This window comes from Bufo gargarizans, chromosome 3, assembly GCF_014858855.1.
Source record: "Bufo gargarizans isolate SCDJY-AF-19 chromosome 3, ASM1485885v1, whole genome shotgun sequence".
NCBI lineage: Eukaryota > Metazoa > Chordata > Amphibia > Anura > Bufonidae > Bufo > Bufo gargarizans.
Window position 1 is genome coordinate 463,183,609 of NC_058082.1, and position 27,882 is coordinate 463,211,490.

General features: G+C 46.8%; 1 protein-coding gene across 1 annotated transcript in view; it reads right to left on the reverse strand.

The window, feature by feature from the left end:
• SLC46A1 (solute carrier family 46 member 1) overlaps positions 1 to 26,814 on the reverse strand; it is a 41,346-nt gene extending 14,532 nt beyond the window's left edge. Inside the window, exons 1-2 of the mRNA XM_044286662.1 lie at positions 26,494 to 26,814; positions 61 to 913 (exon numbers count right to left, since the gene is read on the reverse strand). Of these exons, the coding sequence (XP_044142597.1) occupies positions 61 to 913; positions 26,494 to 26,757 (1,117 nt within the window). The 5' untranslated portion in view covers positions 26,758 to 26,814. The remainder of the gene's footprint in view (positions 1 to 60; positions 914 to 26,493) is intronic.
• Between the last annotated feature and the right edge of the window lie 1,068 nt (positions 26,815 to 27,882).

Consider the following 27,882-nt stretch of genomic DNA (forward strand, 5'->3'; position numbering starts at 1 on the left):
TACTGGATTCTGATTCCTGTAAAAAAAAAAAAAAAAAAAAAAAAAAAACTTGTACCTCACCTGTAAACATGATTTGAGTAGTTGCAGCCATGGAGAAGACCACCAGGCCTGAGATGTTCGATAGGAAACCCATCTCTGCCACCCAGCTGTCTGCCAGGCACAGCTGGAAGAGTCGTAACCCTGCTAGGCTGCTGAGGTATGTGAGGTGCTCTGCTGCTGATCCATAACCAATCAAGTCTGAGTCCCAGCACAGGGGAAAGCTCAGCTCATAGATTACCAGCAAGTCCTTGGCCCCCATGTGTACAGTCACAACCAGCAGGAGAGCCAAACAGTACAGGGAAAGCTTACTTCGTCTGCCATTTTCTCCAGGCAAAGTAAAGAGGCGAAAGATTGACTGATAATGTTTGATAGAAAACAATCTGGATGGCTTCCTGTCCTTCACCGATTCCCGGACACAAAAGTAAACGTAGAGAGCTGTAAAAACATTCACAGCGAACGCTAGCCAAAAAGGGTTAATGTAACCCTGAACTTTCCGCCAGTGTCCGCCAATGATGCTGGCTATCATTCCAGCAATGCCCAGGCAAGCCTCCAAGATGGCAACCCTGAATGTTCGTGATGGTCGATCTGTGACATCTGCTATGTAGGCAAAGCAACCAGCAAGGATCATGTTAAAATCACCGGTGATGCCGCCAATAATGCGCCCAAGTAATAAAAAACCAACGTGTAGCTCTTGGTACATGACCACAAGGTAGACGACAACTTGCAAGGTCAGTCCGATGAATGGAACGATCAGTACTGTGCGACGTCCCACCTGGTCGCTCCAGGGGCCGAGCAGCATCACAGAGAAGAGGCCAACCAGTAGACCGCTCAGGTTCAAGTAAAGACTCCAATGCGATGTCAGGGACTCCACTTCCTACAAACAAGGAGATAGGTCAAGATACAGTCAACCAAGACTGGATAACATTGAGAGGAAGAGCACTGATAAGCTGGAACACAAGTACACAACTGCTAGACTCTGCCCTAAAAATGTGTATTCTAGAGTAACTGGGATGTAACTGGTCTGAGCTCTGCTGAGATAATTTGCCAACATGCAAGCCTACTTGTCTCTAGTCCCCTATGATATGAGCAGAGGTGGCCATACACATACCAGCAAAATCAGGCAAATCTGCTTAGGGTACTTTCACACTTGCAGCGGAGTGATCCGGCAAGCAGTTCAGTCTCTGGAACTGCCTGCCGGATCCGGCAAAACGTATGCCAACTGAAGGCATTTGTAAGACTGATCAGGATCCTGATCAGTCTTAAAAAGGCCTGATCAGTCAGAAAAATGCATTGAAATGCCGGATCAGTCTTTCTGGTGTCAACCGGCAAAACGGATCCGGCATTTATTTTTTTCACCTTTTTTTTTTTTCCGGTCTGCGCATGTATGCACTAATACATTACTATGTAAAAAAAATGCCGGAATTCAGGCAAGTCTTCAGTTTTTTTTGGCCGGAGATAAAACCGTAGCATGCTGCGGTTTTATCTGACCAGTCAAAATGACTGAACTGAAGACAACCTTATGCATCCTGAATGGATCTCCATTCAGAATGTATGGGGATAAAACCGATCAGTTCTTTTCCGGCATTGAGCCCTTTTGACGGAACTCAGTGCCGGAAAAGAAAAACGCTAGTGTGAAAGTGCCCTTTTCCCGACTAACTTATGTGTGTGAAGGTGTCCTGAATTTCAACATGCCTTACAACAGATGTGTCTGTAAGCACCATTTTCTCCTCTCCAGATTGACAACACATGCATATGGGCAGGAATGCATATGGGGGTAGTCAGGAAGAATACAGCAGCTGTCACCGAACGAGTCTCTGGCTGACTGCTATTGAGGGTGCATGGGCACCTTAACGATGGCTGAGAAAAAATGTATACAGGAAAATTACTGATCGGACAAGTCCTGCCACTGGGACCACTTACACATATGAATTATCACTACAAAATCAGACTTTTTTGGTCACTAGGTACAATGCCAGCTGAAGGGAGGGGAAGAATCAAAATGTCTTCCGACTGAGCACAGCTCAAAAAGATAAAAAAAAAAAAAAAAAAAGTTTCCAATTCTCTCTGGTGTGACAACCTGAGCTTCAGAAACTTGACCGTCACCGGTGTCATGGCAGGTGTACTCCACAGACGACTTTACTACATGTTGTAGTCAGTGTGACTATATAAGCAATCGCATAGTCATTTATAAAGGACAGAGGTGTTACAGAAATTACATGAATTACACCACACTTAGGCTGACACACTCATGATGATATATACAGTATATAGGGTAATAACAGTATTAGAGCATCTGTCAGCATGAGCAACCCTATTAAACCAGGTAGTGTCGAAAATGGTGATGGAAACAACACCTTTGTTATCTTTGTACATAGAAGCGTATTAGCTCTTTGGAGTACGAAGGGTGCTGGCCAGTAGGCTAGGAGCACAGTAAGGCTTCTTTCACACGGGCGTTGCAGGAAAATGTGCGGGTGCGTTGCGGGTACATGCACGATTTTTCCGCGCGAGTGCAAAACATTGTAATGCGTTTTGCACTCGCGTGAGAAAAATCGCGCATGTTTGGTACCCAGACCCAGATCGGTGTTCTGTAGATTGTATTATTTTCCCTTATAACATGGTTATAAGGGAAAATAATAGCATTCTGAATACAGAATGCATAGTATAATAGTGCTGGAGGGGTTAAAAAATAAATATATATATATATATATATATATATATATATATATATATATATATATATATATATATATATATATAATTTAACTCACCTAAGGCCTCTTTCACACTTGCGTTGTCCGGATCCGGAGTGTACTCCACTTGCCGGAATTAAACGCCGGATCCGGAAAAACGCAAGTGTACTGAAAGCATTTGAAGACGGATCCGTCTTCAAAATGCTTTCAGTGTTACTATGGCACCCAGGACGCTATCAAAGTCCTGGTTGCCATAGTAGGAGCGGGGGAGCGGTATACTTACCATCCGTGCGGCTCCCGGGGCGCTCCAGAATGACGTCAGAGCGCCCCATGCGCATGGATGACGTGCCATGCGATCACGTCATCCATGCGCCTGGGGCGCCCTGACGTCACTCTGGAGCGCCCCGGGAGCCGCACGGATGGTAAGTATGCTGCTCCCCGCTACACTTTACCATGGAAAACAGGACTTTAGCGTCCCGGCAGCCATGGTAACCATTCAGAAAAAGCTAAACGTCGGATCCGGCAATGCGCCGAAACGACGTTTAGCTTAAGGCCGGATCCGGATCAATGCCTTTCAATGGGCATTCATTCCGGATCCGGCCTTGCGGCAAGTCTTCCGTTCCGGAACTGAAGACATCCTGATGCATCCTGAACGGATTTCACTCCATTCAGAATGCATTAGGATAATCCTGATCAGGATTCTGCCGGCATAGAGCCCCGACGACGGAACTCTATGCCGGAAGACCATAACGCAGGTGTGAAAGAGCCCTTAGTCCACTTGATCGTGCAGGCCGGCATCTCTTCTGTCTGTCTTCTGTACTGTGTGGAGGAACAGGACCTGTGGCGACATCACTCCGGTCATCACATGATCTTTTACCATGGTGATGGATCATGTGATGACCGGAGTGACGTCACCACAGGTCCTGTTCCTGCACACAGCAAAGACAGACAGAAGAGATGCCGGCTGTGCGATCAAGTGGATTAAGGTGAGTTAAATTTATTATTTTTTGTATTTATTTTTTAACCCCTCCAGCCCTATTGTACTATGCATTCTGTATTCAGAATGCTATTATTTCCACTTATAACCACGTTATAAGGGAAAATAATAATGACCGGGTCTCCATCCCGATCATCTCCTAGCAACCGTGCGTGGAGAGAGAAAATAAAAATAAAAATATATAAATAAATAAATAGCACTGCATCCGCACTTGCTTGCGGATTCTTGCGATTTTCACGCAACCCCATTTATTTCTATGGCGCCTGCGTGGAAGAAGCACGACCTCGCCATTCAAACTACATGGGACTGCCAGAGATAACAGAGCGTTAACGCGGGTATCTTCCGCAGTCCTGCAAACTTTCAATATTAAATTAAATACCTTGACAGCTCTCATGACTTTTAGACTAATGTTCTGTGGACTGAAAAGCTACAATATCACTCCACAATAAGGACATCATACCAGCGGCCAAACATAGTGGTGGTAGTAGTCTTAACAATATGAGAATGTTTATCGTGTCTCAGTGTAAGCGTCATGCACACAGCCATTGTTTTGGTGCGCATTCGAGCCGCAGTTTTTGCAGCTCGGATGCGAAACTATTCACTTCAATAGGACAGCAAAAGATGCGGACAGCACTCCGTGTGCTGTCCACATCAGTTGCTCCATTCAGTGGCCCCGCAAAAAATAAATATAACCTGTCCTATTCTTGTCCGTTTTGCAGACAAGAATAGGCAGTTATTTCAATTGCTGTCCGTGCCGTTTCGCAAATTGTGGAACGCAAAACGCACAACAGTTGTGTGCATGTAGCCTAAGGTTAAAGAATACATCCACATGGTAGGGAACTCTGTGACAATCATACCTGACCCACTGATGTGACACAAGGGGACAGGTCAGCACTGCAGCGGTGGTCAAACGCGGGAGTAGGGGGGGGAATCTGGCCGAAAGGCCTATGAAGATGGAAGACCCCTTTCTACTTTCCCAGTGTGGCTAGGAAAGGGTATCCCCAATATGTGGTACTATGTTTAGAAGGTAATTCTTTGTTTACAGTTGTTAGAGAAATCATCATGTAGTGACAGTCCCCTCTCCTCCAGTGACATAATAGTATGCCGCAGTGAGCGGGACGTTCACAGGAGCCGCCATACTATTAGGCAGCTTTCACTCAGTCAGTGTTTGATCAGCGATTTCCGTCAGTGATTGTGACCCAAAACCAAATGAGGGTCAGAAACACAGAGCAGGTGCAAATCCTCCCCTTGTGGATTGTGGATCTCTTGTACCAGACTGTGTTCCCTAGAAGAGATCTGCAACCAGATATGAACTGACCGTATCATAAAAAACTGAGGAACAGTCAGTTCAGGGGGAGATCCGGCAGGGGTCAACCCGGGAGATCCGGCAGACGCATGGACTGCGTTTCCCAGGCCGATCACAGTCGTGTGCATGAGCCCTTAATGTGTTAAATCTACTTCACAACAGAGTAATAAGCAGATGACTCACCCTGAGACTGGCTGATAAATCCTCAATAAATGTATTATCAGTTCTAAAAGTCCAGTGATTAAAATAGATGAACGTAGGCGATTTCTATATTTCTTATCTGACGCTGGCTGTGCATCACCAAGTGGTTTGGGCCCAGTGTCAGACACACCTGAAGAGCTATGCACCCAATGCAGCTGATTTGGGTATAGACTATAGTGATACCCGTTAGGCTCATGCCCACAAACGTAAGGGCTCTGTGCCCATCTTGTGGACCGCAAACAGCAGGTTCCACAATATATGGGCACTGGCCATGTGCACTCTTTGCTGCTGACCCATTGACTTGAATAGGTCCGCGATCCGCAAAATACAGTCAAAGATAGGACATGTCCTATCTTTTGCAGTGAGGAGGCACGGAGTGGAAGTCCATGGAAATACTATGAAGCACTTCCATGGGCTTTTGGGTCTTTGTCTCCACACCGTAAAAGATAGGTCTGTGTCCTATCTTTTGCCATATCTTTTGGATTGCGGACCCATTCAAGTCAATGGGTTCACCGGTGCCCATGTATTGAGGACCGCTATTTGCTGTCTGCAGCACGGGCACAGAGCCCTTACGCTTGCACTTCACCACTGAAAACAAACAAGGAAAAGTACGCCAGCCCTGGAGCGGAGAAGAAATAAGACAGTTTTGCACAGGATGTTTTAAAAAAAAAAAAAAATTATTTACAGGATCCATTATTTTTCTGTTCTTCTGAAGTATCAGATTAACAGAAAAAGATTGGTGATGTGAACTCTGCCTAAAGCCGCATTCACAAGTCCATAGTGTTTTGCGGATCCACAAAACACGGATACTGGCCGCGTGCGTTCCACAATTTGCAGACAAGAATAGGACATACTTTATATTTTTTGCGCGGGGCCGCAGAACAGAACCACAGTCTTTTGCAGCCCCATTGAAGTTAATGGGTCCGCAACCGTGCCGCAAAAATTGAGGAACGGATGCGGACTCATCATACAGCCGTCAGACTGAGCCCTAATACTGTATAAAACAGGCACAAAGACTTTAAATGTGCCCTATTGACTTCTATACTGTAAATGATCAGCTGGGACCTTAGGGACCAGTGATGTTGAATAGAATGAAGGGGCTGGGGCACTCCTACAATAGTTTTTCCAGGGATCAGGCCTCCAATGATCACACATTGATGGCTTATCTAGAGAACTACAAGAGAATAATACAAACCTCTGAGTGCCTCCATATACAGTGATCCCTCAAGATACAATATTAATTGGTTCCAGGACGACCACTGTAACTTGAGTAATCTGTTCCAAAGTGCCAAAATGTCATCCAAGAAAATGAAGATTGAAGAAAAATAAGCAGATAACTAAGACAGATAAAACAAGTCCTTATATATAATAGTCAGGAATAGCTGTCAACTAGCAACTAATCCGGCTATTTTACCAGAGAAATGGCCTTGATGGAGTGGAGTCTGAGACATTGTCTGTTGAGTCTGGTCAGAAAAGACCATTGTATGTTCAAAATATTGTATCCTGAGGGATCAATGTACTGTAAAATTAAAGCCATATACCGTACAGTATGGGCTATGTTACAATATCATGCCTTACATTTCCATAAAATGGGCATGAGCCTAATATTGTATACTATTTCCAGTTTTCTTTATACAGGCCTAGAACAGCACGAGGGTCCGTACTGATCTCTCAAGGTCCAAATCATCACCTGCCTTTTTATGAAGTACCTGGGTTGGCAGATAAGGGTACTTTCACACTTGTGTTTTTCTTTTCCGGCACCGTCAAAAGGGCTCAATGCCGAAAAAGAACTGATTAGTTATATCCCCATGCATTCTCAATGGAGAGCATTCCGTTCAGGATGTCTTCAGTTCAGTCGTTTTGACTGATCAGGCAAAAGATAAAACCGCAGCATGCTAGAGTTTTATCTCCGGCCCAAAAATCTGAAGACGTGCCATTTTTTTTCCATAGGAATGTATTAGTGCCAGATCCGGCATTCAAAATACCGGAATGCCGGATCCGTCCTTGCAAAAAAATAAATGCCGGATCAGTTTTTCCAGATGACACCAGAAAGAAGGATCCGGCATTTCAATGCATTTGTCTGACTGATTTAGGATCCCGATCAGTCTTACAAATGCTATCAGTTGGCAACGAAACTGCTTGCCGGATCAATCTGCCGTAAGTGTGAAAGTAGCCTAACGCTAAAGGCAAGCTGCAACATTTCTAGGTAGCCATCATATTAAACCATTCATCATCCAAGCTGCCAAGCCCCAGAAAGCGTTACAGAAGGACTCCCAACAATTTCCATGCTTTTTTTTTTTTTTTTTTTAACCCCTCCTAGCACAGATTTTATCTGCCGGGTTTGTAATTGAGATTAATTTACTACTTTGACACCTGTACAATGAATTTACAGTATGCATGTTCTGTGAAGGCATTGCTTTTTTGTTGAGGCTTTTTATGGTTCGCTTACTTTATTAGGCAAGAATATAAATGCGTCCACGTGATGGCACCTGCATAACCATCTAAACATATGAATTGGCTGACGCTCCCAGCTCTCTTCTTAACAAATAGCGACGTAATGTTAGCTCTGGCTGTTTGTACAGCAGTGACTGACAAAGGGAGTCTGAGCGTTCAGAACATTACACTGATCTTTCCAGGCTCCTCGCAGATCCTGGACAGATTTGCTGGCTGGCATTTCCCAATAACATAGGAACTAACTAAGGATGAGCAAACTGGTTCTACCGGGATTCGGTCCAAAGTTCTCAAAGTTCAGATCCAGCCTAACCGGAATTTTTTGTGATTCGTTTCGAGGAGAGAGAGAGGGAGAGAGAGAGCTTAGTTCACAAATGAGTGTTTCTCAACAATATATATGTGTTGTCTAAGTCTTTCTCATTATGGAGAGCCCATGGTACACCACATGCGCAGTATTGTAGGCCAGATGATGCCCCTACTATGCCAAGTACACGCACAGTATTGTAGGCAAGGCAATGCGCTTGGTACGCTGAGTATGTGTAAACAGTATTGTAGAACAGGTGATGCCCCTCTGGGTTTCAGCTTAAGATATTTAAATTTGCTTTCCTAAACCTATCTGACGCCAGCAGATGTCAGACATGATAATTTATATATATTTTACTCAGAAATCCAGGAGAATTGTCTAGCCTGCAATAGTCTTCATGTACAGTACAGACCAAAAGTTTGGACACACCTTCTTATTCAAAGAGTTTTCTTTATTTTCATGACTATGAAGGCATCAAAACTATGAATTAACACATGTGGAATTATATACATAATAAACAAGTGTGAAACAACTGAGAATATGTCATATTCTAGGTTCTTCAAAGTAGCCACCTTTTGCTTTGATTACTGCTTTCCACACTCTTGATGTGCTTCAAGAGGTAGTCCCCTGAAATGGTCTTTTAACAGTTTTGAAGGAGTTTCCAGAGATGCTTAGCACTTGTCTGCCCTTTTGCCTTCACTCTGCGGTCCAGCTCACCCCAAACCATCTCGATTGGGCTCAGGTCTGGTGACTGTGGAGGCCAGGTCATCTGGCGCAGCACCCCATCACTCTCCTTCATGGTCAAATAGCCCTTACTTTTCCCAATTTTTCGGCTGACTGACCTTCATTTCTTAAAGTAATGATGGCCACTCGTTTTTCTTTACTTAGCTGCTTTTTTCTTGCCATAATACAAATTCTAACAGTCTATTCAGTAGGACTATCAGCTGTGTATCCACATGACTTCTCCTCAACACCACTGATGGTCCCAACCCCATCTATAAGGCAAGAAATCCTACTTATTAAACCTGACAGGGCACACCTGTGAAGTGAAAACCATTTCAGGTGACTACCTCTTGAAGCTCATCAAGAGAATGCCAAGAGTGTGGAAAGCAGTAATCAAAGCAAAAAGGTGGCTACTTTGAAGAACCTAGAATATGACATATTTTCAGTTGTTTCACACTTGTTTGTTATATATATAATTCCACATGTGTTAATTCATAGTTTTGATGCCTTCGATGCCTTCAGTGTGAATCTACAATTTTCATAGTCATAAAAATAAAGAAAACTCTTTGAATGAGAAGGTGTGTCCAAACTTTTGGTCTGTACTGTATATCAACTGGTCTCCATAATAGAAATAGTACCCACCCAGAGGTTTCCCTTAAAGTGTTTGTCACCTGAAAAATGGGTATTAAATGAATGTCAGCTGAACATTACTATATTAGTTCCATCTCACTGCCTAAAGCCTTTATTGAGAAAAACAAACATGTATAATATGCTAATTAGCCTCTAGGAGCAGGGGGGGGGGGGGGGGCATTGAACCTGCCCCTAGAGGCTGCGTTTGCCCGTCTCTTTTAACGCCCTTCTTCTCTTGATTGACAGGGCCAGCCAGCGCTGCTCTGCTCACGCAGTGAGGAAGCCAGCAGCCGCCGAGTGTCCCTCCCTCACTGTGCCTGCGCGAGATTTACACTGCAGACACGGCCGGTGGGAGGAGAGCAGCAGCACAGCCTGGCCCTGTCAATCAAGAGGAAGGGCGTTAAAAGAGGTGGGCAAACGGAGCCTCTAGGAGCAGGTTCAAGGCGCCCCCCCCCCCCCTGCTCCTAGAGGCCAATTAGTATATTATACATTTGTTTTTCTCAATAAAGGCTGTAGGCATTGAGATGGCACCAATATAGTTATGTTCAACTGACATTATTTCAGTAATTTGGTTTCCATGAGATCACCAGGACGGCCACAAGGAGATTGACACCTGACCTCTGTAGGGGCAGGAACAGAGAGAGGTTAAAACAACCCCCCCCAACTCCACCATACACCAGTGCTTTCCAAAATTACAAGAGTGAGAGGTGGAGATAAATCTAAGCAACTATTATATAATTAGAAGGTATTAATTCATACCCTCAACAAAATTAAGCAAATAATGATAATAATTGGGGAGGGAATAAAGGGGCGTCATGATGGGCTCATGGAAACCGAATTACTGGTAAGTCTAATTCCGATTTTCCATATCATCACCATGACTGCCACAAGGAGATATCCAAAATTAAAAACATTAAAGGGGGAATACTGCCTGAAGGACTTTACGTCGAAAGGACAGTTCGGAAGAATTGGTGAAATCTAAGCGGTAATGCTTAATAAAAGTATGTACACTGGACCAGGTCGCTGCTCTACAAATGTCTTCCATGGAGGCACCTGCTTTTTCAGCATGAGAAGGGGACATAGCTCTAGTTGAATGCACTTTTAAGTTGGCTGGACAAGAGAACCCCTGAGTTGTATAACAATAGGAAATTGTGCACTTAATCCACCTGGCAATGGAGGACTTAGACAAACTCTTCCCCCTGTTTTTCCCTAAGAACTGAACAAGACGACTATCAGACTTCCTGAATTCCTTAGTGACCTCCAAGTATTTCAGAACCGTACGTCTAAAGTGTGAAAGGAACTTTCCCTGCTATTTTTTGGGTTATTACAAAAAGACGGGAGGATGATCTCTTGATCCCTGTGGAAGAGGGATACCACCTTAGGCAGGAACCCTGGGTCTAGTCTGAGTAGAGACGTGTCCATGGGCTGGAGATTGAAAAAGTTTTTTGAGGGAGGAGAACCAACTCCTCTTTGGCCAAAAAGGGGGTTATCAGGATGACAGTTGAATTCTCTTGTAGAATTTTCTGAATTACTTTTTGAATAAATCGGTATTGGAGGAAACACATAACACAGATTCCAGACCCATGTCATGGCGAATGCATCTATCATCCAAGGATTGGCCCTGGGATCCAGGGAACAGAATCTATTCACTTTTTTTGTAGTCTTTTGAGACAAACAAATCTATGTCTGGTGTCCCCCATCTGTCGACTATCATTCCGAAGACCTCCGGATTTAGGGACTATTCTGTTTAGTCTATTGTGCGTCGGCTTAGATAGTCCGCCTCCTGATTGAGGGTCCCTTTGAGATAAGCTGCCGAGATAGACCTCAAGTTCCTTTCGGCCCCGTAAAATATTTTGTTTGAAAGAGCTAGAAGATGCTTTGATTTTGTTCCTCCCTGATGCGAGAGGTAAGCCACTGTTATTGTGTTGTCTAACAGGATCCTGAGGTGGTGATCCAAAAGAGCCTCTTTTGCCATCTTTAAGGCTTCCCATACAGCGCTCAGCTCTCTGAAGTTTGAGGATTGGCTGCTTACCGAAGGGGCCCAGGAACCTTGGTAATAGGATTCCCCAATTTTTTGCTCCCCAGTCCGACTGAATCGCATCAGTCTAGATCTGAACATAGGGAGACTTCCTCTGGGCCACTCCCTGTGAGAGATTGTTGTCCACCTTCCACCAGCTTAAGGCTTTTACATAGGCTGGAATGGGAACCTTGCAATCTAGCGACATCTGTTGCTTGTCCCAGATGCCCAGAATCCAGGACTGCATGGGACGGGAATGTAGTTGACTCCATATTACTGAGGGAATGCAGGCTGTCAGAGTTCCCAGCAAACTCATAGCTTCTCTTATAGAGCAGATCATCTTCTTCTGGAAGGTTCTGACTTTCTGCTTTAGTGTATGAATCTTGTCTGTGGGCAGGAAAGGGGTCTGTGAATGCACAAGATGACTCCCAGGAACCGTACTGTGGTCGATGGCTGTAGACAGGATTTCTGTGAATTGACAATCCAGCCGAGTTCTGTTAGAGTGGATAAAAAGGTGTCCATATCTGTTAGTGATTAGTCTACTGTATCTCCCACTAGAAGGAAGTAGTCTATGAAAGGGATCAAGTTTAGTTCTTTTTGTCTAAGGAATGCTACCATCTCGATCACCAGCTTGTTGAATATGCTGGGAGCCAAGGATATCTCAAACAGAAGAGCTGTAAACTGAAAATGGCGAGTGTTGCCTTGCTGGTCTATTATGGTGAATCTTAGGAATTTGAGAGTTGTGGTGGATCGGGATGTGATAACACGCATCTTTCAAGTCCACTGTACACGTCCCAGGAATTCCATCCTGATCTTCCTGTAGAAAATGTACTTGTTGAGGAATTTCAGATTTATAATCCTATGGAATGACCCTCTTTTTCAGCAGAAAGAGACTGGAAAAGAATCCCTGGCCCCGTTCTGAAACTGGGACCTGAATTACAACCTCTAAATCTCTTGCCAAATGCTGCACTGAGCTTTCACTGATCTCAGATTTGATATAAAAAATAAATAAAAAATCACCTCGGGGGGGACTGAAGAAAATTCTATTTTGTAGCCCGCTCTGACTACCTCCTGGGCCCAGGGATTTGATGTTACCTTTCTTTAGCCTTCCCCCACTCTGGTGTCATTGTTTATCAGCAGGTTTACTTTGGGGATTGAGGAGAAAACCTTTCCCCTTACCCTCTTTGGGGTAACTCCAGCAGCCTGACTTCTCTTACCCTCTGTAGGATCTCTCTTGGCCCTGAAAGGAACGAAAGGGAATTTTCCTCCTATAAGGTCTATCCCCAGAAAACCCCTTCTTTTTACTCCTCCCTCCAAGATCATGTCCCGAATGTTTTCGTTAATCGGGAACGCTCTGGTTCTTTTTGTCCTTAGTCCCCCAAACATCTCCTCCTAAGGCCTATTGCACACGACCGTATGGCTTTTTCAGTGTTTTGCGGTCCGTTTTTCATGGATCCGTTGTTCCATTTTTTGTTTCCGTTGTGTTTCCGTTTCTGTTCCGTTTTTCCGTTCTTCCGTATGGCATATACAGTAATTACATAGAAAAAATTGGGCTGGGCATAACATTTTCAATAGATGGTTCAGAAAAAACGGAACGGAAACGGAAGACATACGGATGCATTTCCGTATGTGTTCCGTTTTTTTTGCGGATCCATTGACTTGAATGGAGCCACGGACTGTGATTTGCGGACAATAATAGGACATGTTCTATGTTAAAACGGAACGGAAAAACGGAAATACGGAAACGGAATGCATACGGAGTACATTCCGTTTTTTTTGCGGAACCATTGAAATGAATGGTTCCGTATACGGACCGTATACGGAACACAAAAAACGGCCAGTAAACGGGAAAAAAAAACGGCCGTGTGCAATAGGCCTAAATGGAGTGAGTTTTTTTTAACATCCTCTATGCTCATGGTGGCTCTTACAGCTTTAAGGGAGGTCAGACATCTCATCTGTAGCAAAGTAGAATTTTTTACCGCCTTCTGGAATTTCTCCCTCAGAAAGGGGGTCCTCCTCCTCCCACTGTCTGGAAGAAGAGGCGTCGTCACCAATGCATTCCGAATTAGAAGAGGAGGGTGGTATTAACTTTTGCCTTTTCGGGGGTAAGGGTCCCTGGTCAGCCTCGGACATCTGAGAAAATGAAGCCTTAACCTCCTCCTGAATCATGGAACGAACCTCTTCCCTCAGTGAGGCACGTTCCTCCCGTACTATATTAGCAATGCACTCTTTGCAAATCTTTTTGGGGTAACCATCGGTTAACTTTTTGAAACATGAAATAGATTTTGCAGTTTTTTTTTTTTGTTTCTTCTGAGCCTCCTTAGATACCTGTGAGGCGAGAACAAACCAAAATTAGACGGGAGGAACTATGAACTGCAACAAGGTGAAAACACAGCCGTGCGGTGGCTGGAACACACCAGACTTAAGTACAGGGTAATTCCCAACCCCCAATAGGTTCAGGAAGTGACATCATCCAAAGCACAATTGCGCAGGGTGCTCGCTCCAGCTTAAGCCAGGAGGAGGACTCTACCCCGGGAGCAGGCTCAGGATCTACCAGAGCAAGCCCTCCCGTCTCTCCCCTGCCCAGCATTAGTACAAAGACCGCCAGTAAGCAGGGGAGTACCGCAAGCTCCAGCGGTTAAGATAAGTGCCACAGCACCCATTCTCCCTGTAGGGAGTTCCAAACACAGATAAAAATCATCTTCTCTCTTCATCTCCCTGACCCACAGGGAGACCTTTCTCTGCCCTGGCCTCTGCAGGGACAGGAAACACTGGTATATGGTGGAGGGGGGTGTTTTAACCTTTCTCTGTTCCTGCCCCTACAGAGGTCAGGGGTCAATCTCCTTGTGGCAGTTATGGTGATGATATGGAAAATGTTGCTCCCATTAAAACAGGCCGACTTTAGCGATTTTTCTAGCTTTGCTACATAAGTCTGTTTAAATTGAAGGAAGGCATTTCTGCCAAATTGCTGTGTGGTTCCAGATTACTGATCAGTGATGATCCGACACCCCACACCCCCACCGATCAGCTGCCTCCTCAGTTAGTCTCCAGCTGCAAATGGGAAAGTTCAGTGGAAAGTTACACAGAGGAGGTGCTCAAAGTTTGTTCCATATGCTCTACAATAATTCAGTGCCTAACAGCAGATCTGAAGGACCCAGATCTGCTCCCCCAATGTCCAGGCACCTCATATAGATTATATTTACCCCACGCTCCCCACTGCATCTCTCGTGGGTGACGCTAGGAAGGCTCGTGGGGTGGATGGGGTGGTTATTATAGCGGTTGAATAACTCCCCTTCCTGTCCCTGGAGGTCGACTTCCTGCAATGACTGGCCTCAGCAGCGATTTTTTTCCCCCCATGCAGCACATCTCTGCTGGTTCACATGCTGCCTGGGGACATGTCACCGCTGAGGGCAGTCACATCACTTATAACTAGTCCAGATGAACCAGATTATCTCATTATGCAGGTGCATCAGTTTTTACCATTATATATAAAAAGTTTCATACTTATGGCAAAAGCTTTCAGTTAAAGGGGTATTCCCATCACAGACAGCGGAGCATATCACTAGGATATGCCCCCTTTGTCTGATAGGTTCGGGCAAAGGTGGTGGAGGGGGCACTGCGCATGGCTTTTGCACTGGCTCAGCTATTTCCGTTGGCCCTATAGAAATGAATGGGAACGGTGGCCACGCAAGCACGGTGTGCTCCAATTCACTTGTATGGGGAGAGCACTTGACGGTGGCCGGCCACCATTCTCCCCGCTCCGTTCTCCTCTGGGACCTGCACCTATCAGACAATGGGGGCATATGCTAGTGATATATCCTCATTGTCTGTGATGGGAAAACCTCTTTAATAATTCTCCTGTACCAGTAGAGAATACATGGCAGTAACGCAATTGCGTCTTTTGGGCACCATGAGGGTGCCCTCACATGCGGCAGATGTTAATGGGGTTGTTTTGGTGGCAAGCACAGATTCTGAGATTCCATTCAGATGAATGGAACAGATTTTCAGTCAAAGAAATTTCTGCAACAAATTCTGCGGTGTGTGTGTGAAAGCGCTCTTAGGGTCCATTCACACGTCCGTTGTTTCTTTCCTGATCTGTTCCGTTTTTTGCTGAACAGATATGGACCCATTCATTTTCAATGGGTCCTGAAAAAAAAAATCAGACATTGTGCTGTCCGTTTTTTTTCAGGACCCATTGAAAATGAATGGGTCCAGATCTGTTCAGCAAAAAACTGAACAGATCAGGAAACAAACAACGGACGTGTGAATGGACCCTTAGGCTGAGTTCACATGGGCGAGATTTCCGCACGGGTGCAATGCGGGAGGTAAATGCATTGCACCCGCACTGAATCTGGACCCATTCATTTCTATGGGGCTGTGCACATGAGCTGTGATTTTTACGCATCACTTATGTGTTGCGTGAAAATCGCAGCATGCTCTATATTGTGCGTTTATAGAAGTGAATGGGGCTGAGTGAAAATCGCAAGCATCCGCAATCAAGTGCTAGGTGACAGTCTATTCACTGTATTATTTTCCCTTATAACATGGTTATAAAGGGAAAATAATAGCATTCTTTAATACAGAATGCTTAGTAGGTGGTCAATTGAGGGTTAAAAAATAATTAACTCACCTTCTCCTCTTGATCGCGTAGCTGCTGGTCTCTTACTACTTTAATCATGAGCTGCCGGCTAAAGGACCTGTGGTGACGTCAGATCACATGATCCATCACCATGGTGATGGACCATGTGATATGACGTCAACACAGGTCTTTAGCCGTCAGCTCATCATTAAAGAAGTAAGAAGAGACCGGCAGCTACGCGATCAAGAGGAGAAGGCGAGTTAATTATTTTTTAACCCTCAATGGACCACCTACTAAGCATTCTGTATTAAAGAATGCTATTATTTTCCCTTATAACATGGTTATAACATCTACACAACCTTGAACCCCAACCTGAACTTCAGTGAAGAAGTTCGGGTCTGGGTACCAAAGTCAGTTTTTTATCACGCGGGTGCAAAACGCATTGCACCCGCGTGATAAAAACTGAACAACGGAATGTGATCGCAGTCAAAACTGACTGCAATTGGGTACCTACTCGTGCGGGTTTGCCGCAACGCATCCGAACCTTATCCGGACACGCTCGTGTGAACTCAGCCTTAGTGTCCATTCACACGTCTGCATCCGTTCCGCAATATCGGGAATGGGTGCGGACCCATTCATTCTCTACGGGCCGGAAGAGATGCGGAGAGCACACTATGTGCTCTCCGCATTTCTCCGGAGCGCGGCCCCAACCTTCTGGGCCGTGGCTCCGCAAAAAAATAGAACATGTACTATTCTTGTCCACAATTGCGGACAAGAATAGGCAGTTCTATGGGGGGTGCCGGCCGGGTGTATTGCGGATCCGCATCACACTACAGACGTGTGAATGGACTCGGACATCGCCTTTCATTGCTTTAGGCCTCTTGCCCACGAACATAAGGGCTCCGTGCCCATGGGGCAGCCACATGTGGATTGCAGACCCATTCATTTGAATGGGGTTCGCGATCCGTCTGTTCCGCAAAAAGATCTTTTTGCGGAACGGAAGTACAGAATGGAATACCACAGAAGCACTCCGTAGTGCTTCCGTTCCCCCCACCGCACCTCTGGATTTGCATCGGTGATGCGAAATGCACGCGGCTGGTTACTCATGTATTGCAGGACCGCCGTATGCGGCCCGCAGCACGGGCACGGAGCCCTTAAATTCGTGGGCAAGAGGCCCTACTTGCAGTGGAGGGATGGAAGTTACTAACAGGCTGCTGTTGACCACACTGCCTGCAGTAACCGACCACAGACCAGAGTACCCAGCAAGCAGCGTTCCTCTGACGTGGTGCCTGCAGATCTATACGGGTGGCCTCACATGTGGCAGAACTATCCTTACTATCTTTTACAAACTTGCTGATTTTTTTTTTTGTGTGTATAATAGCATGGAATTTGGTTGCCATTCTACAGCGGAGGACAATGCAAGCCAAGCAATTCACAGCCCCATAGGATAACATGGGGGGGGGGGGGGGGATAATTCCTGGTAGCAGGATACAAGGTGACAACATAGGACGGCTCTAAGGTTTTATGTCATTCTGTCAACATAGTAAAATGATGCAGGTCACAATGTCTGCCATGTAGCGTGGCCCTCAGAGATGATGCATCTAGCTGTATTGTGGATATGTGCTGTATTAATCTATAATATGGTGCTCAAGGGTTGTTATGGGACAATATTGTACCCCAATTTTATATCAATTCTGCATAAATATGTTTTTAAAAAAAGTGGAGCAAGTTCCAACGTGTGTGGTATCCTGGAGATTACATGTGATTTATCACAATTCTGTTCTCTCCTGTCCAAAGCGCAGTCGGATCAAGCACCAGTAGCACCAGTTGCACCAGTAGCAGCAGTCCGATTCTGTCTCTCCCTGTGCCAGTCTGTTGTCCTGTAGTTTATGGTGCTTGCTTGGTTTTACCAAGTGTTCTTATGTTCTGTATTTCTACCCCTTTGTATTTCATACGTACAGCTACCGATGGACTAAAATAACCTCGCTGGCTCTATGCACATTCAGCACTCCATGTGGACAGCAGTCAGGGGGGCACAGTTTGAAGGCAGCCAGGTATTGTTATTTTTACTTTAGATGTATGCACAAAAAAAAAAAAAATCTTTGGAAATCCCCTGTAATTACAGTTGTACTTTATACTTTCCTCATGATGATTCAGTTTCTAGGTCATCAATATGAGAAAGCCGGACAGCGCCTTTAGGCCCCTCTCACACGGGCGAGTTTTCCGCGCGGGTGCAATGCGTGAGGTGAACGCATTGCACCCGCGCTGAATTCGGACCCGTTCACTACAATGGGGCTGTTCAGATGAGCAGCGATTTTCACGAATCACTTGTGCGTTGCGTGAAAAATCGCAGCATGCTCTATATTCAGCGTTTTTCACGCAACGCAGGCCTGATAGAAATGAATGGGGCTGCGTGAAAATCGCAAGCATCCGCAATCAAGTGCGGATGCGGTGCGATTTTCACACACTGTTGCTAGGAAACTATAGGGATGAGCAACCCTGGACCCCATTAAAGTAAATTCACTGTATTATTTTCCCTCATAAGATGGTTATAAAAGGGAAAATAATAGCATTCTTAGTACAGAATGCTTACTAAAATGTGGCTTGAGGGGTTAAAAAAATAAAATAAATAAACTCACCTCATCCTCTTGTTCGCGCAGCCGTCATCATCTTTCTTCTTCTTCTTCTTTCAGGACCTGCAAAAGGACCTATGATGACGTAATCGCGCTCACCACGTGGTGAGTGCGGTGACGTCAGCGCAGGTCCTGAAAGAAGACGATGCCAGCTGTGCGATCACGCAGATAAGGTGAGTTAATGTTTTTCATTTTTTAACCCCTCAATCGGCATTTTACTAAGCATTCTGTATTAAGAATGCTATTATTTTCCCCTATAACCATGTCTACAGAATTCCTAACCCAAACCCTAACTTCAGTGAAGAAGTGCGGGTTCGGGTCTGGGTACCACATTCAGTTTTCTATCACACGCATGCAAAATGCATTGCACCCGCATGGGGAAAAAACTGAGCGCAATGCAATCCCAGTCAAAACTGACTAAAATTGCATGCGCACTCATGCCGGTTTCCCACAATGCACGCGTGACGCCCGTGTAAAAGACGCCTTAATGACCAGACAAGTTTGTGATTTAGCTCACAACAGTTGTAACTAGTGATGAGTGTATCGAGCTTCGGATGCTACATCCAAAGTCACTTCGCTCAAAAACTTCAGATTAGGGCTGTGCAGAGATCCGTCTCTGTACAGTATTAAAATATACGTCCTCCGATGAGCCAAAGTTGGTGGTTGGTTTTTAAAGTGGAAAACTACTTTAAAACTTGGAACCGAGCTCAGCTTCGAGCGAAGTGACATCGGATTTAGCATTCGAAGCTCGCTTTGCTCATCACTAGTTGTAACTTTTTATTTGTTGGACTACCAAAATAATGTTTGCAATGTTTTTTTGCAATTTATAGTTTCACATGGGTGAGAGAACTGAAATTCAGAAAGCTGCAGTTGTTTCAGCAAAGTGTACTTTGAAGAGACAGTTTTGTCTAGATGTTGTTCTGGGCTGGATTTCATGTGGACTCGGGGATATGTTTGGTAGTGGGATCTGCCAGTCCACACCCTTCCATTGTCTTTTGCTAGAGGTGATCGCAGGTGAGGCGGAGGCCTGCTGCTGTAATCAAGGAGGGATAAAACAACCCCCTGTGTGAGACTTGGAGGGAGAAAGGCTAAGGAAGCCTGAGAGCAGTGTTCCCTCTAAGCTGCACGGGTGCGCGACCGTGCAGCAACTATTGTGCCCCCGCTCATGTCCGCTCAGCACCCGCTCACCCTGCCGCCGGCAAAATGCCTACACTAATGCCCACACTCAAGATGATGTTTTCAATACGACCTGTGAGGCTCAGCGTGGCGCCGCCTACACATATTACCGCTCTACTGCTGTGGCTCCTCCTTTTTCTGACTGGAAGAGGAGAGGAGGACTGGACTGAGCACGCAGCAGCCGGGCGAGGTAACGTCAGCGGCGTCATCTTAGAGCCTGAAGCTAGAGTGGTTTTAGGCTAGGTCTACACGAGGACATTTGTCGCGCGACAGATAGGGTGCAACAGTTGTCGCGCGACATTTTGTTGCACTAATGTTGTGCGACAATTTTTATAATGGCAGTCTATGGTGTCGCACTGCAACATGCGACATGTTGCGACTGCGACGCGACAGTCGCAGAAAAATCCATCTTGAATAGATGGCCATAGACTGCCATTATAAAAATTGTCGCGCGACATTGGTGCAACAAAATGTCGCGCGACAAATGTCGTCGTGTAGACCTAGCCTTACTGTCAGGGTAACCCATTGGTAAAAGCTCAGCAAAGACATTATTTGAACTCATGGGTTTTCACAAGGGCATAATAGACTGCGCAGAAATGTATCCATCTGAGGCTCGGGGTCCAGGGGCCCCCTGGGAGTCTGGGACCCCACATACTGCAGCAATATAATACCATGGGATACCCCAGATCACACAGGGTTGTCAGACATTAACCCCTCACACTTCTTAGCTTTTCTTCTCACGGACTCTTGTTATTTGGTTTAGCTGATACACTCGAACATGTCCACAGCTGTGGCTGCGTTACATTTACAGCAGGTTACACTTGTTTCATCCTTTTGGTTCCTGGTGCTGCCCTCCGCTATGATGCCCTCACCTAAAGGACCCTCATCTACAGTGCCATCGCCTATAGCACCCCATATACAGTGCCATCACCTGTAGCATTCCCATCTACCATGTAATTTAATCTTGCCAAGAACAACAGCGTGATGGAGCTATACATTACCGTGCTAAAATGAATAGCACTATAGATGACTACAGTATACATTATAAGCCCTGTACCATGCTGTACAATATACAGTATAATCCATACACCATGCCGTACAATATGCATTATAATCCATACACCATGCTGTATAATATACGGTATAACACCTACACTGTGGGGTTATTGTGTATATTGTACGGCATAGTGTATGGATTATACTGTATATTGTACAGCATGGTGCAGGGATTATATTGTACAGCATGGTGCATACCAAGGGGAGAAACAGAACTGGATCGCACATCCACAATGCTATGCTTAGAGCTAATTAAACTCGCTTCTCAGTGCAATATTAAAGTGTACAGCCCCCCATACTTCATGCTGTACAAGAGGCATTAGGGTACATTTTGATCAAAAGGCATAAGCCCACTGGTATATGAACTATACTGTATATCATACGGCATGGGGCAGGGATTATACTGTATACTGTACACTATGGTGTATGGATTATAATATATATTACACAGCATGGTGTAGGGGCTATACTGTATTGTACAGCATGGTGTATTAACTATACTATATATTGTACGGCATGGTGCAGGGATTATAATGTATTCTGTATAGCATGGTGCAGGAATTATACTGTATATTACATAGCATGGTGCAGGAGTTACACCGTATTGTACGGGATGGCACAGGGGTTACACTGTATGCTCTTTGATGTGACAATTATCCTAGGTTTTCCTATCGCCCACCTTCGATGGCGCTGTGCCCAGCTCTGAGCTGACCCCGCTCAGCAGCTGCCAAGGCTTAGAGGGAACACTGCCTGAGAGGCTGCTGGACCGTATTTTGCTGAGGAAGACTGATCTAATCTCGTGTGTGAACGGTGCGTGGCATCCGCTCCGTGAATGACAGCCAAGACCCGATGCAGACTGCAGAGGCACGGAGCATTAACATGACTGATAATGCTCCGTTCCTCTCTGTGACCTCTTTACTATGAAATCACAGTTGTCACTACGATTTTGTAGTAAAGAGATCACAGAGGGGCACTGAGCATTATTAGTCATGTTAATGCTCCGTGCCTCTGCAGTCTGCATCGGGTCTTGGCTGTCATTCACGGAGCGGATGCCACGCACGGCACCCGCTCGTGTGAAACAGCCCTAATAGTTCATCTAAAAACCAGATCGTTCTCTGGTACCATGGCATCTCTGTGCAGTTTTCAGCCACTACAAGTGGGCTCATCCTAGCAGCAGGTGTAAAGGCGAGGTCTGCACCAGAAAATCCCTCTAATAAACAAACCACCAGGCATTACACTAGCATTAAGATTACTGGATGCTGAGTAATGTAGTCCGTCATCTCCAGACAAATCATTTACATTACTATATTCTATAGCAGGGATCAGCAACCTTCGGCACTCCAGCTGTGGTAAAACTGCGACTTCCAGCATGTACACTTGCTTAGCTATTTTCAGAACTCCCATAAAAGTGAATGGAGCATGCTGGGAGTCGTAGTTTCAACACATCTGGAGTGCCGAAGGTTGCTGACTGCTGCTCTATAGGCTCACATCAATACTGGTGAGCATATTTCCAGTATGTTGTGAATAAGCTTCAAACTGCTTGGGGCTACTTTCGGGGTATAAATGGACACTGTCCTGGAACAGTGTTTTAAAAAATTTAGTCCAGCTCTCTCAGCATTTCAATTTTGGCAATATACTTCATGTGCACTGCACATGGCATTAAAAACAGACACCTGCGCAGACTTATTTGGTGGATGAACCTCACATATCCACCACCACTAGCGGCATAGTCCGGGACGGAGCGCTGTACAGTCAGTGAAGAGACAGTAATGAAACAAGAGAGCAGACGTCACATATCGGACTTTGGGGCAGATCCCTTTATAACGTTCAATGGCGAAGTCAGTTATAGTGCCAACCGTTTTTTAACGAGGGTGTGCACGGATCATGAATAACTAAAGGAAGATGAAAGACAATAAAACATCCATATCCAAACGGGAACCTACCAATGATACAATGGAGTAGAGTTGTTGCGATACCAATTTTTTGATTCGGTTTCGATACCATGAAAAAGTATTGCGATACTCGATACCATTCGATACCACGCGAAAAAAATAAACAAAAAAAGCCACGTGCATTCCTCATTTTTAAAAATGGCGAATCGCGCAGTTATTATTTTATTTTTTCTGTTCCGGCATTCACCACCTAGATTTTTTTTTATATATTTTAATAGTTTGGACTTTTCTGACGTGGCGATGTAATATGTTTATTATTTAAATATTTTATATGTGAAATTGGGAAAAGGGGGTGATTTATACTTCATATTTTAGTGTTTTTTGTTTTTTTTTACACTTTTTATTTAATGACTATTTTCCCCTTAGGGGCTAGAACCTGGGATCTTTCATCCCTTTTCCTATTCAGCCTGATAGATCTCTATTAGGGTGAATAGGACTCCACACTGTCCCTGCTGCTCTGTGCACACAGCATCAGGGATGTTACCATGGCAACCAGGGCTTCTGTAGCGTCCTGGCTGCCATGGTAACCGATCGGAGCCCCAGGCTTACACAGCTGGGGCTCCGATCAGAAGCTGCCACTGCACCACCAATGAGGGGGGGGGGGAGAGAGAGGTCCCTGTGGCCACTGCCACCAATGATTTTAATACTGGGGGGTTGAGAGGGGCCGGCACACTGTGCCACCAATGATTTTAATGGGATGGGTGGGTTGAGGGGGGGGGGGGGGCAATGATAACTACCTCTTTATACAGGAGGCGGGTACTGGCAGATCAGCGGCAGTTAACTGCCGCTGATCGCAGCTCCCTGTCAGGGGCAGGGTGCCGGCAATGCGATTCTGCTGCCGGCACCCGCCTCCTGTATGTGTTAAAGACTGACTACTGTATATGAGTCCAGACTTTCACTATCAGGCCACACAGAGCGGCGCCCAGCAATGTCCCAGCACTCACCATTAGTCCTGGGCGCCGCTCCGTTCGCCTGCAGTGCTCCATTACTGTCTCCTGTCCTGCTCCACATGCTGCTGATTACTATCGGAGCGATGGGAGGAGACATCAGATTCACTAGTGGGCGTTCCTTCTCCCTGGCTGTAGCGCTGTCCAATCGCAGCGCAGGGAGAAGGAACGCCTACTAGTGAAGCTGATGTCTCCTCCCATCGCTCCGATAGTAATCAGCAGCATGTGGAGCAGGAGAGGAGACAGTAATGGGGCACTGCAGGCGAACGGAGCGGCGCCCAGGACTAATGGTGAGTGCTGGGGCATCGCTGGGCGCAGCTCTGTGTTGAAATAATCCTATCATTGGTGGCGCAGTGCGCCCGCCCCTCCTCCGCCCCTCTCTTCTCATTGCCGGCACCGCCCCTCCTCCGCCCCTCGCTTCTCATTGCCGGCGCTGCCCCTCCTCCGCCCCTCGCTTCTCATTGCCGGCGCTGCCCCTCCTCCGCCCCTCGCTTCTCATTGCCGGCGCTGCCCCTCCTCCGCCCCTCGCTTCTCATTGCCGGCGCTGCCCCTCCCCCGCCCCTCTCTTCTCATTGCCGGCGCCGCCCCTCCTCCGCCCCTCGCTTCTCATTGCCGGCGCTGCCCCTCCTCCGCCCCTCGCTTCTCATTGCCGGCGCTGCCCCTCCTCCGCCCCTCGCTTCTCATTGCCGCCCCTCCTCCGCCCCTCGCTTCTCATTGCCGCCCCTCCTCCGCCCCTCGCTTCTCATTGCCGGCGCTGCCCCTCCTCCGCCCCTCGCTTCTCATTGCCGCCCCTCCTCCGCCCCTCGCTTCTCATTGCCGGCGCTGCCCCTCCTCCGCCCCTCGCTTCTCATTGCCGCCCCTCCTCCGCCCCTCGCTTCTCATTGCCGCCCCTCCTCCGCCCCTCGCTTCTCATTGGTGGCAGCGGCAGCAGCAGCAGCACAGGGGGAGGGAGGACAGCTTCCTTCTCCCCGTGCTGCTGAGAGAGAACATGAGCGCGCCGATAGCAGCGCGCTCATGTTCAGAGATACTAGACTGCGCAGAAGCGCAGCCCAGTATCGAAAAAACGGAAATCCCGGTATCGTATCGATACCGGGACAAAAGTATCGATTGGGTATCGAAATTTCGATACCCGCAACAACCCTACAATGGAGTGCAACGAGGTAAAGGGCTCCACGCTGTATCATACTTATGACTCCACCGCAGGTAGCATGCAATCTAGGCATGATTGACCGTGAGAAAGCAGCCGCTTTGTTTATACATCGAAGCACATTTACTTACTGCAGAGCATTACACCAGTGTGTTACTCAAGTATTCCGCTACATGGTGCGCGCAGATTGAGAAATGTGGTGCAACTATTGAGGTACACCAGGCACAACCCCAGGATAGCCCTAGCCAGGGAAGAACAGCGGTCAGTCACACAGGCATTTAGCCAGCACTGATTGCTGGGAGTCCTGACGTTGAGACTCCGACTGATCCAAAGGACAGGGGTCACCTAATCCCCTGTGTGAATGAAGAGGCGAGGCGTGTGTGACCACTGCTCCATTCACTTCTACAGGACTGCTGCAATCCACAGACCCTCACCGATAGGGGATGCCCAAGTCCCCTGTGTGAATGGAGAGGTGGAAAGGCGTACATAGGGGACTTGCTGACCCCAATTCAGCGGGAGTCCCAGGGGTAGGACCCCCACACCACCATCATAAAATTATCAGCTATCCTGCGAAGAGGTGAAAAATTGTGGTTAGGGGTGGGTTCACACTAGCGTTATGGAGTCCGTTATGGCTTTCCGTTATAACAGAACATAACTGAATCCATAACGCTAGTGTGAACCCACCCTAACCCCTTTAAAGGGGGTTTTCCCATAAAAAAAAAATAAAAAAACACTATTCACAGAAAACTGAGGTGACACTTATGGGGCTGTGGTCGTGCTGCCCCTCCATTCCCCTGTTTTCACCATCAGTGGGGGCCCCAGTGCTCAGACATCCCCTTTTGCGGGTAGGGGGTTGTATGTGTTTTTCTTTGGAAATATGCACATCAGGCATCGCTGAACTCTCTGGTCCAAGCAGAAAGATATTGTAGATTGATATATATTTTTTATTTTTTACTTTTCCTGGCAGGCATTAGTACCTGGTACAGACACCCTGCATTGTGAGCAGTGTCTGACTGGGGTACCTAGGGACCACCAGTAAAATGTATTTTGGGGGCCCATCGTATGGATACATTCAAATATAATAAATAATCTAACATGGTTTGTATATGAACATCGGCTGGCTGAGGTGCTGTATATTGACTATATGTATGTAGTGCGGTAAGTCTAATGTGTGTTGTGCCACTTGTGCAGGGGGTGGGGGACTAGCGGCCCACCGGGGGATTCACCTGTACCCCTGCGGGCCAGTCCGAGCCCGGTTGTAACACACTGTCATCAGGCGTTTTTGCAGTCCAACTACTTCTGTATACAGGACTCTGCCCATCTGTATACCCACAGTGTGCCCTGGTAGTGACCACCTCGGATAGGCAGTGGTGCCATCAGTAGCCTGAAGTCTGGCATGTGACAAGTGCAAAATTGCATCAACCAATCAGATTCCAACTCTAATTTTTCAGAAGCCCTGGGGGAAATGAAGGCAGTAACTTGATTGGCTGCTATTGGTAATCCTACCAAAAGTAGTGAAAAATTGCATCCACCAATCAGATTTCAGCTCTTTTTTTTTTTCAGAAGCCCTGGGGGAAATGAAGGCAGTGACCTGATTGGGTAACCGCTCTGTTGTGACACGTGATGTCTACGTACGGCCTCTCACCTTCTCCAGGGGGGTCGTGCTGTTGGTACAGCCCTCGGTCTTGCTCCCGTTGTAGCCGATGTCCGCGCTAAGCCGCTCCCACAGATACTGAGTAGTGAGCGGGCCCTGAAGCGCCACCGAAAACATTGCCAAGAACAGCACCGGCTCCACCGTCAACCGGCCCGTGTAGCAGCGCCGGAACCTCGGCTTCTCCGAGCTGTCAGCGCCCATGTCCGGCGGGCACACGACGTCCGGCAAGTCGTTCTCAGACATAGCGCTGAGCATAATGCAGCCGGGGGATCGCTCCCTCCGCAGTGCGGCCGCAGACAGGGCGGGGCGGAGCTCCAGGTAGCCCCGCCCACGACTCACCCCATGTCTCGCCCACTGTTCTGTCATCTCTGCTGCTCCTGACTCATGGCTGTGCGGTAATTATACCCGCTGTCTGCCAGTCACATTGCACTGCTGTGCGGTAATTATACCAGCTGCCTGACAGTCACATTGTACTGCTGTGCGGTAATTATACCAGCTGCCTGCCAGTCACATTGCAGTGCTGTGCGGTAATTATACCAGCTGCCTGCCAGTCACATTGTACTGCTGTGCGGTAATTATACCAGCTGTCTGCCAGTCACATTGCAGTGCCGTGCGGTAATTATACCAGCTGTCTGCCAGTCACCCCGCACTGCTGTGCGGTAATTATACCAGCTGTCTGCCAGTCACATTACAGTGCTGTGCGGTAATTATACCTGCTGTCTGCCAGTCACCCCGCACTGCTGTGCGGTAATTATACCAGCTGTCTGCCAGTCACATTACAGTGCTGTGCGGTAATTATACCAGCTGTCTGCCAGTCACCCCGCACTGCTGTGCGGTAATTATACCCGCTGTCTGCCAGTCACATTGCACTGCTGTGCGGTAATTATACCAGCTGTCTGCCAGTCACCCCGCACTGCTGTGCGGTAATTATACCAGCTGTCTGCCAGTCACCCCGCACTGCTGTGCGGTAATTATACCCTCTGTCTGTCAGTCACATCGCACTGCTGTGCGGTAATTATACCCGCTGTCTGCCAGTCACATTGCACTGCTGTGCGGTAATTATACCCTCTGTCTGTCAGTCACATCGCACTGCTGTGCGGTAATTATACCCGCTGTCTGCCAGTCACATTGTACTGCTGTGCGGTAATTATACCCGCTGTCTGCCAGTCACCCCGCACTGCTGTGCGGTAATTATACCAGCTGTCTGCCAGTCACCCCGCACTGCTGTGCGGTAATTATACCAGCTGTCTGCCAGTCACCCCGCACTGCTGTGCGGTAATTATACCAGCTGTCTGCCAGTCACATTGTACTGCTGTGCAGTAATTATACCCGCTGTCTGCCAGTCACCCCGCACTGCTGTGCGGTAATTATACCAGCTGT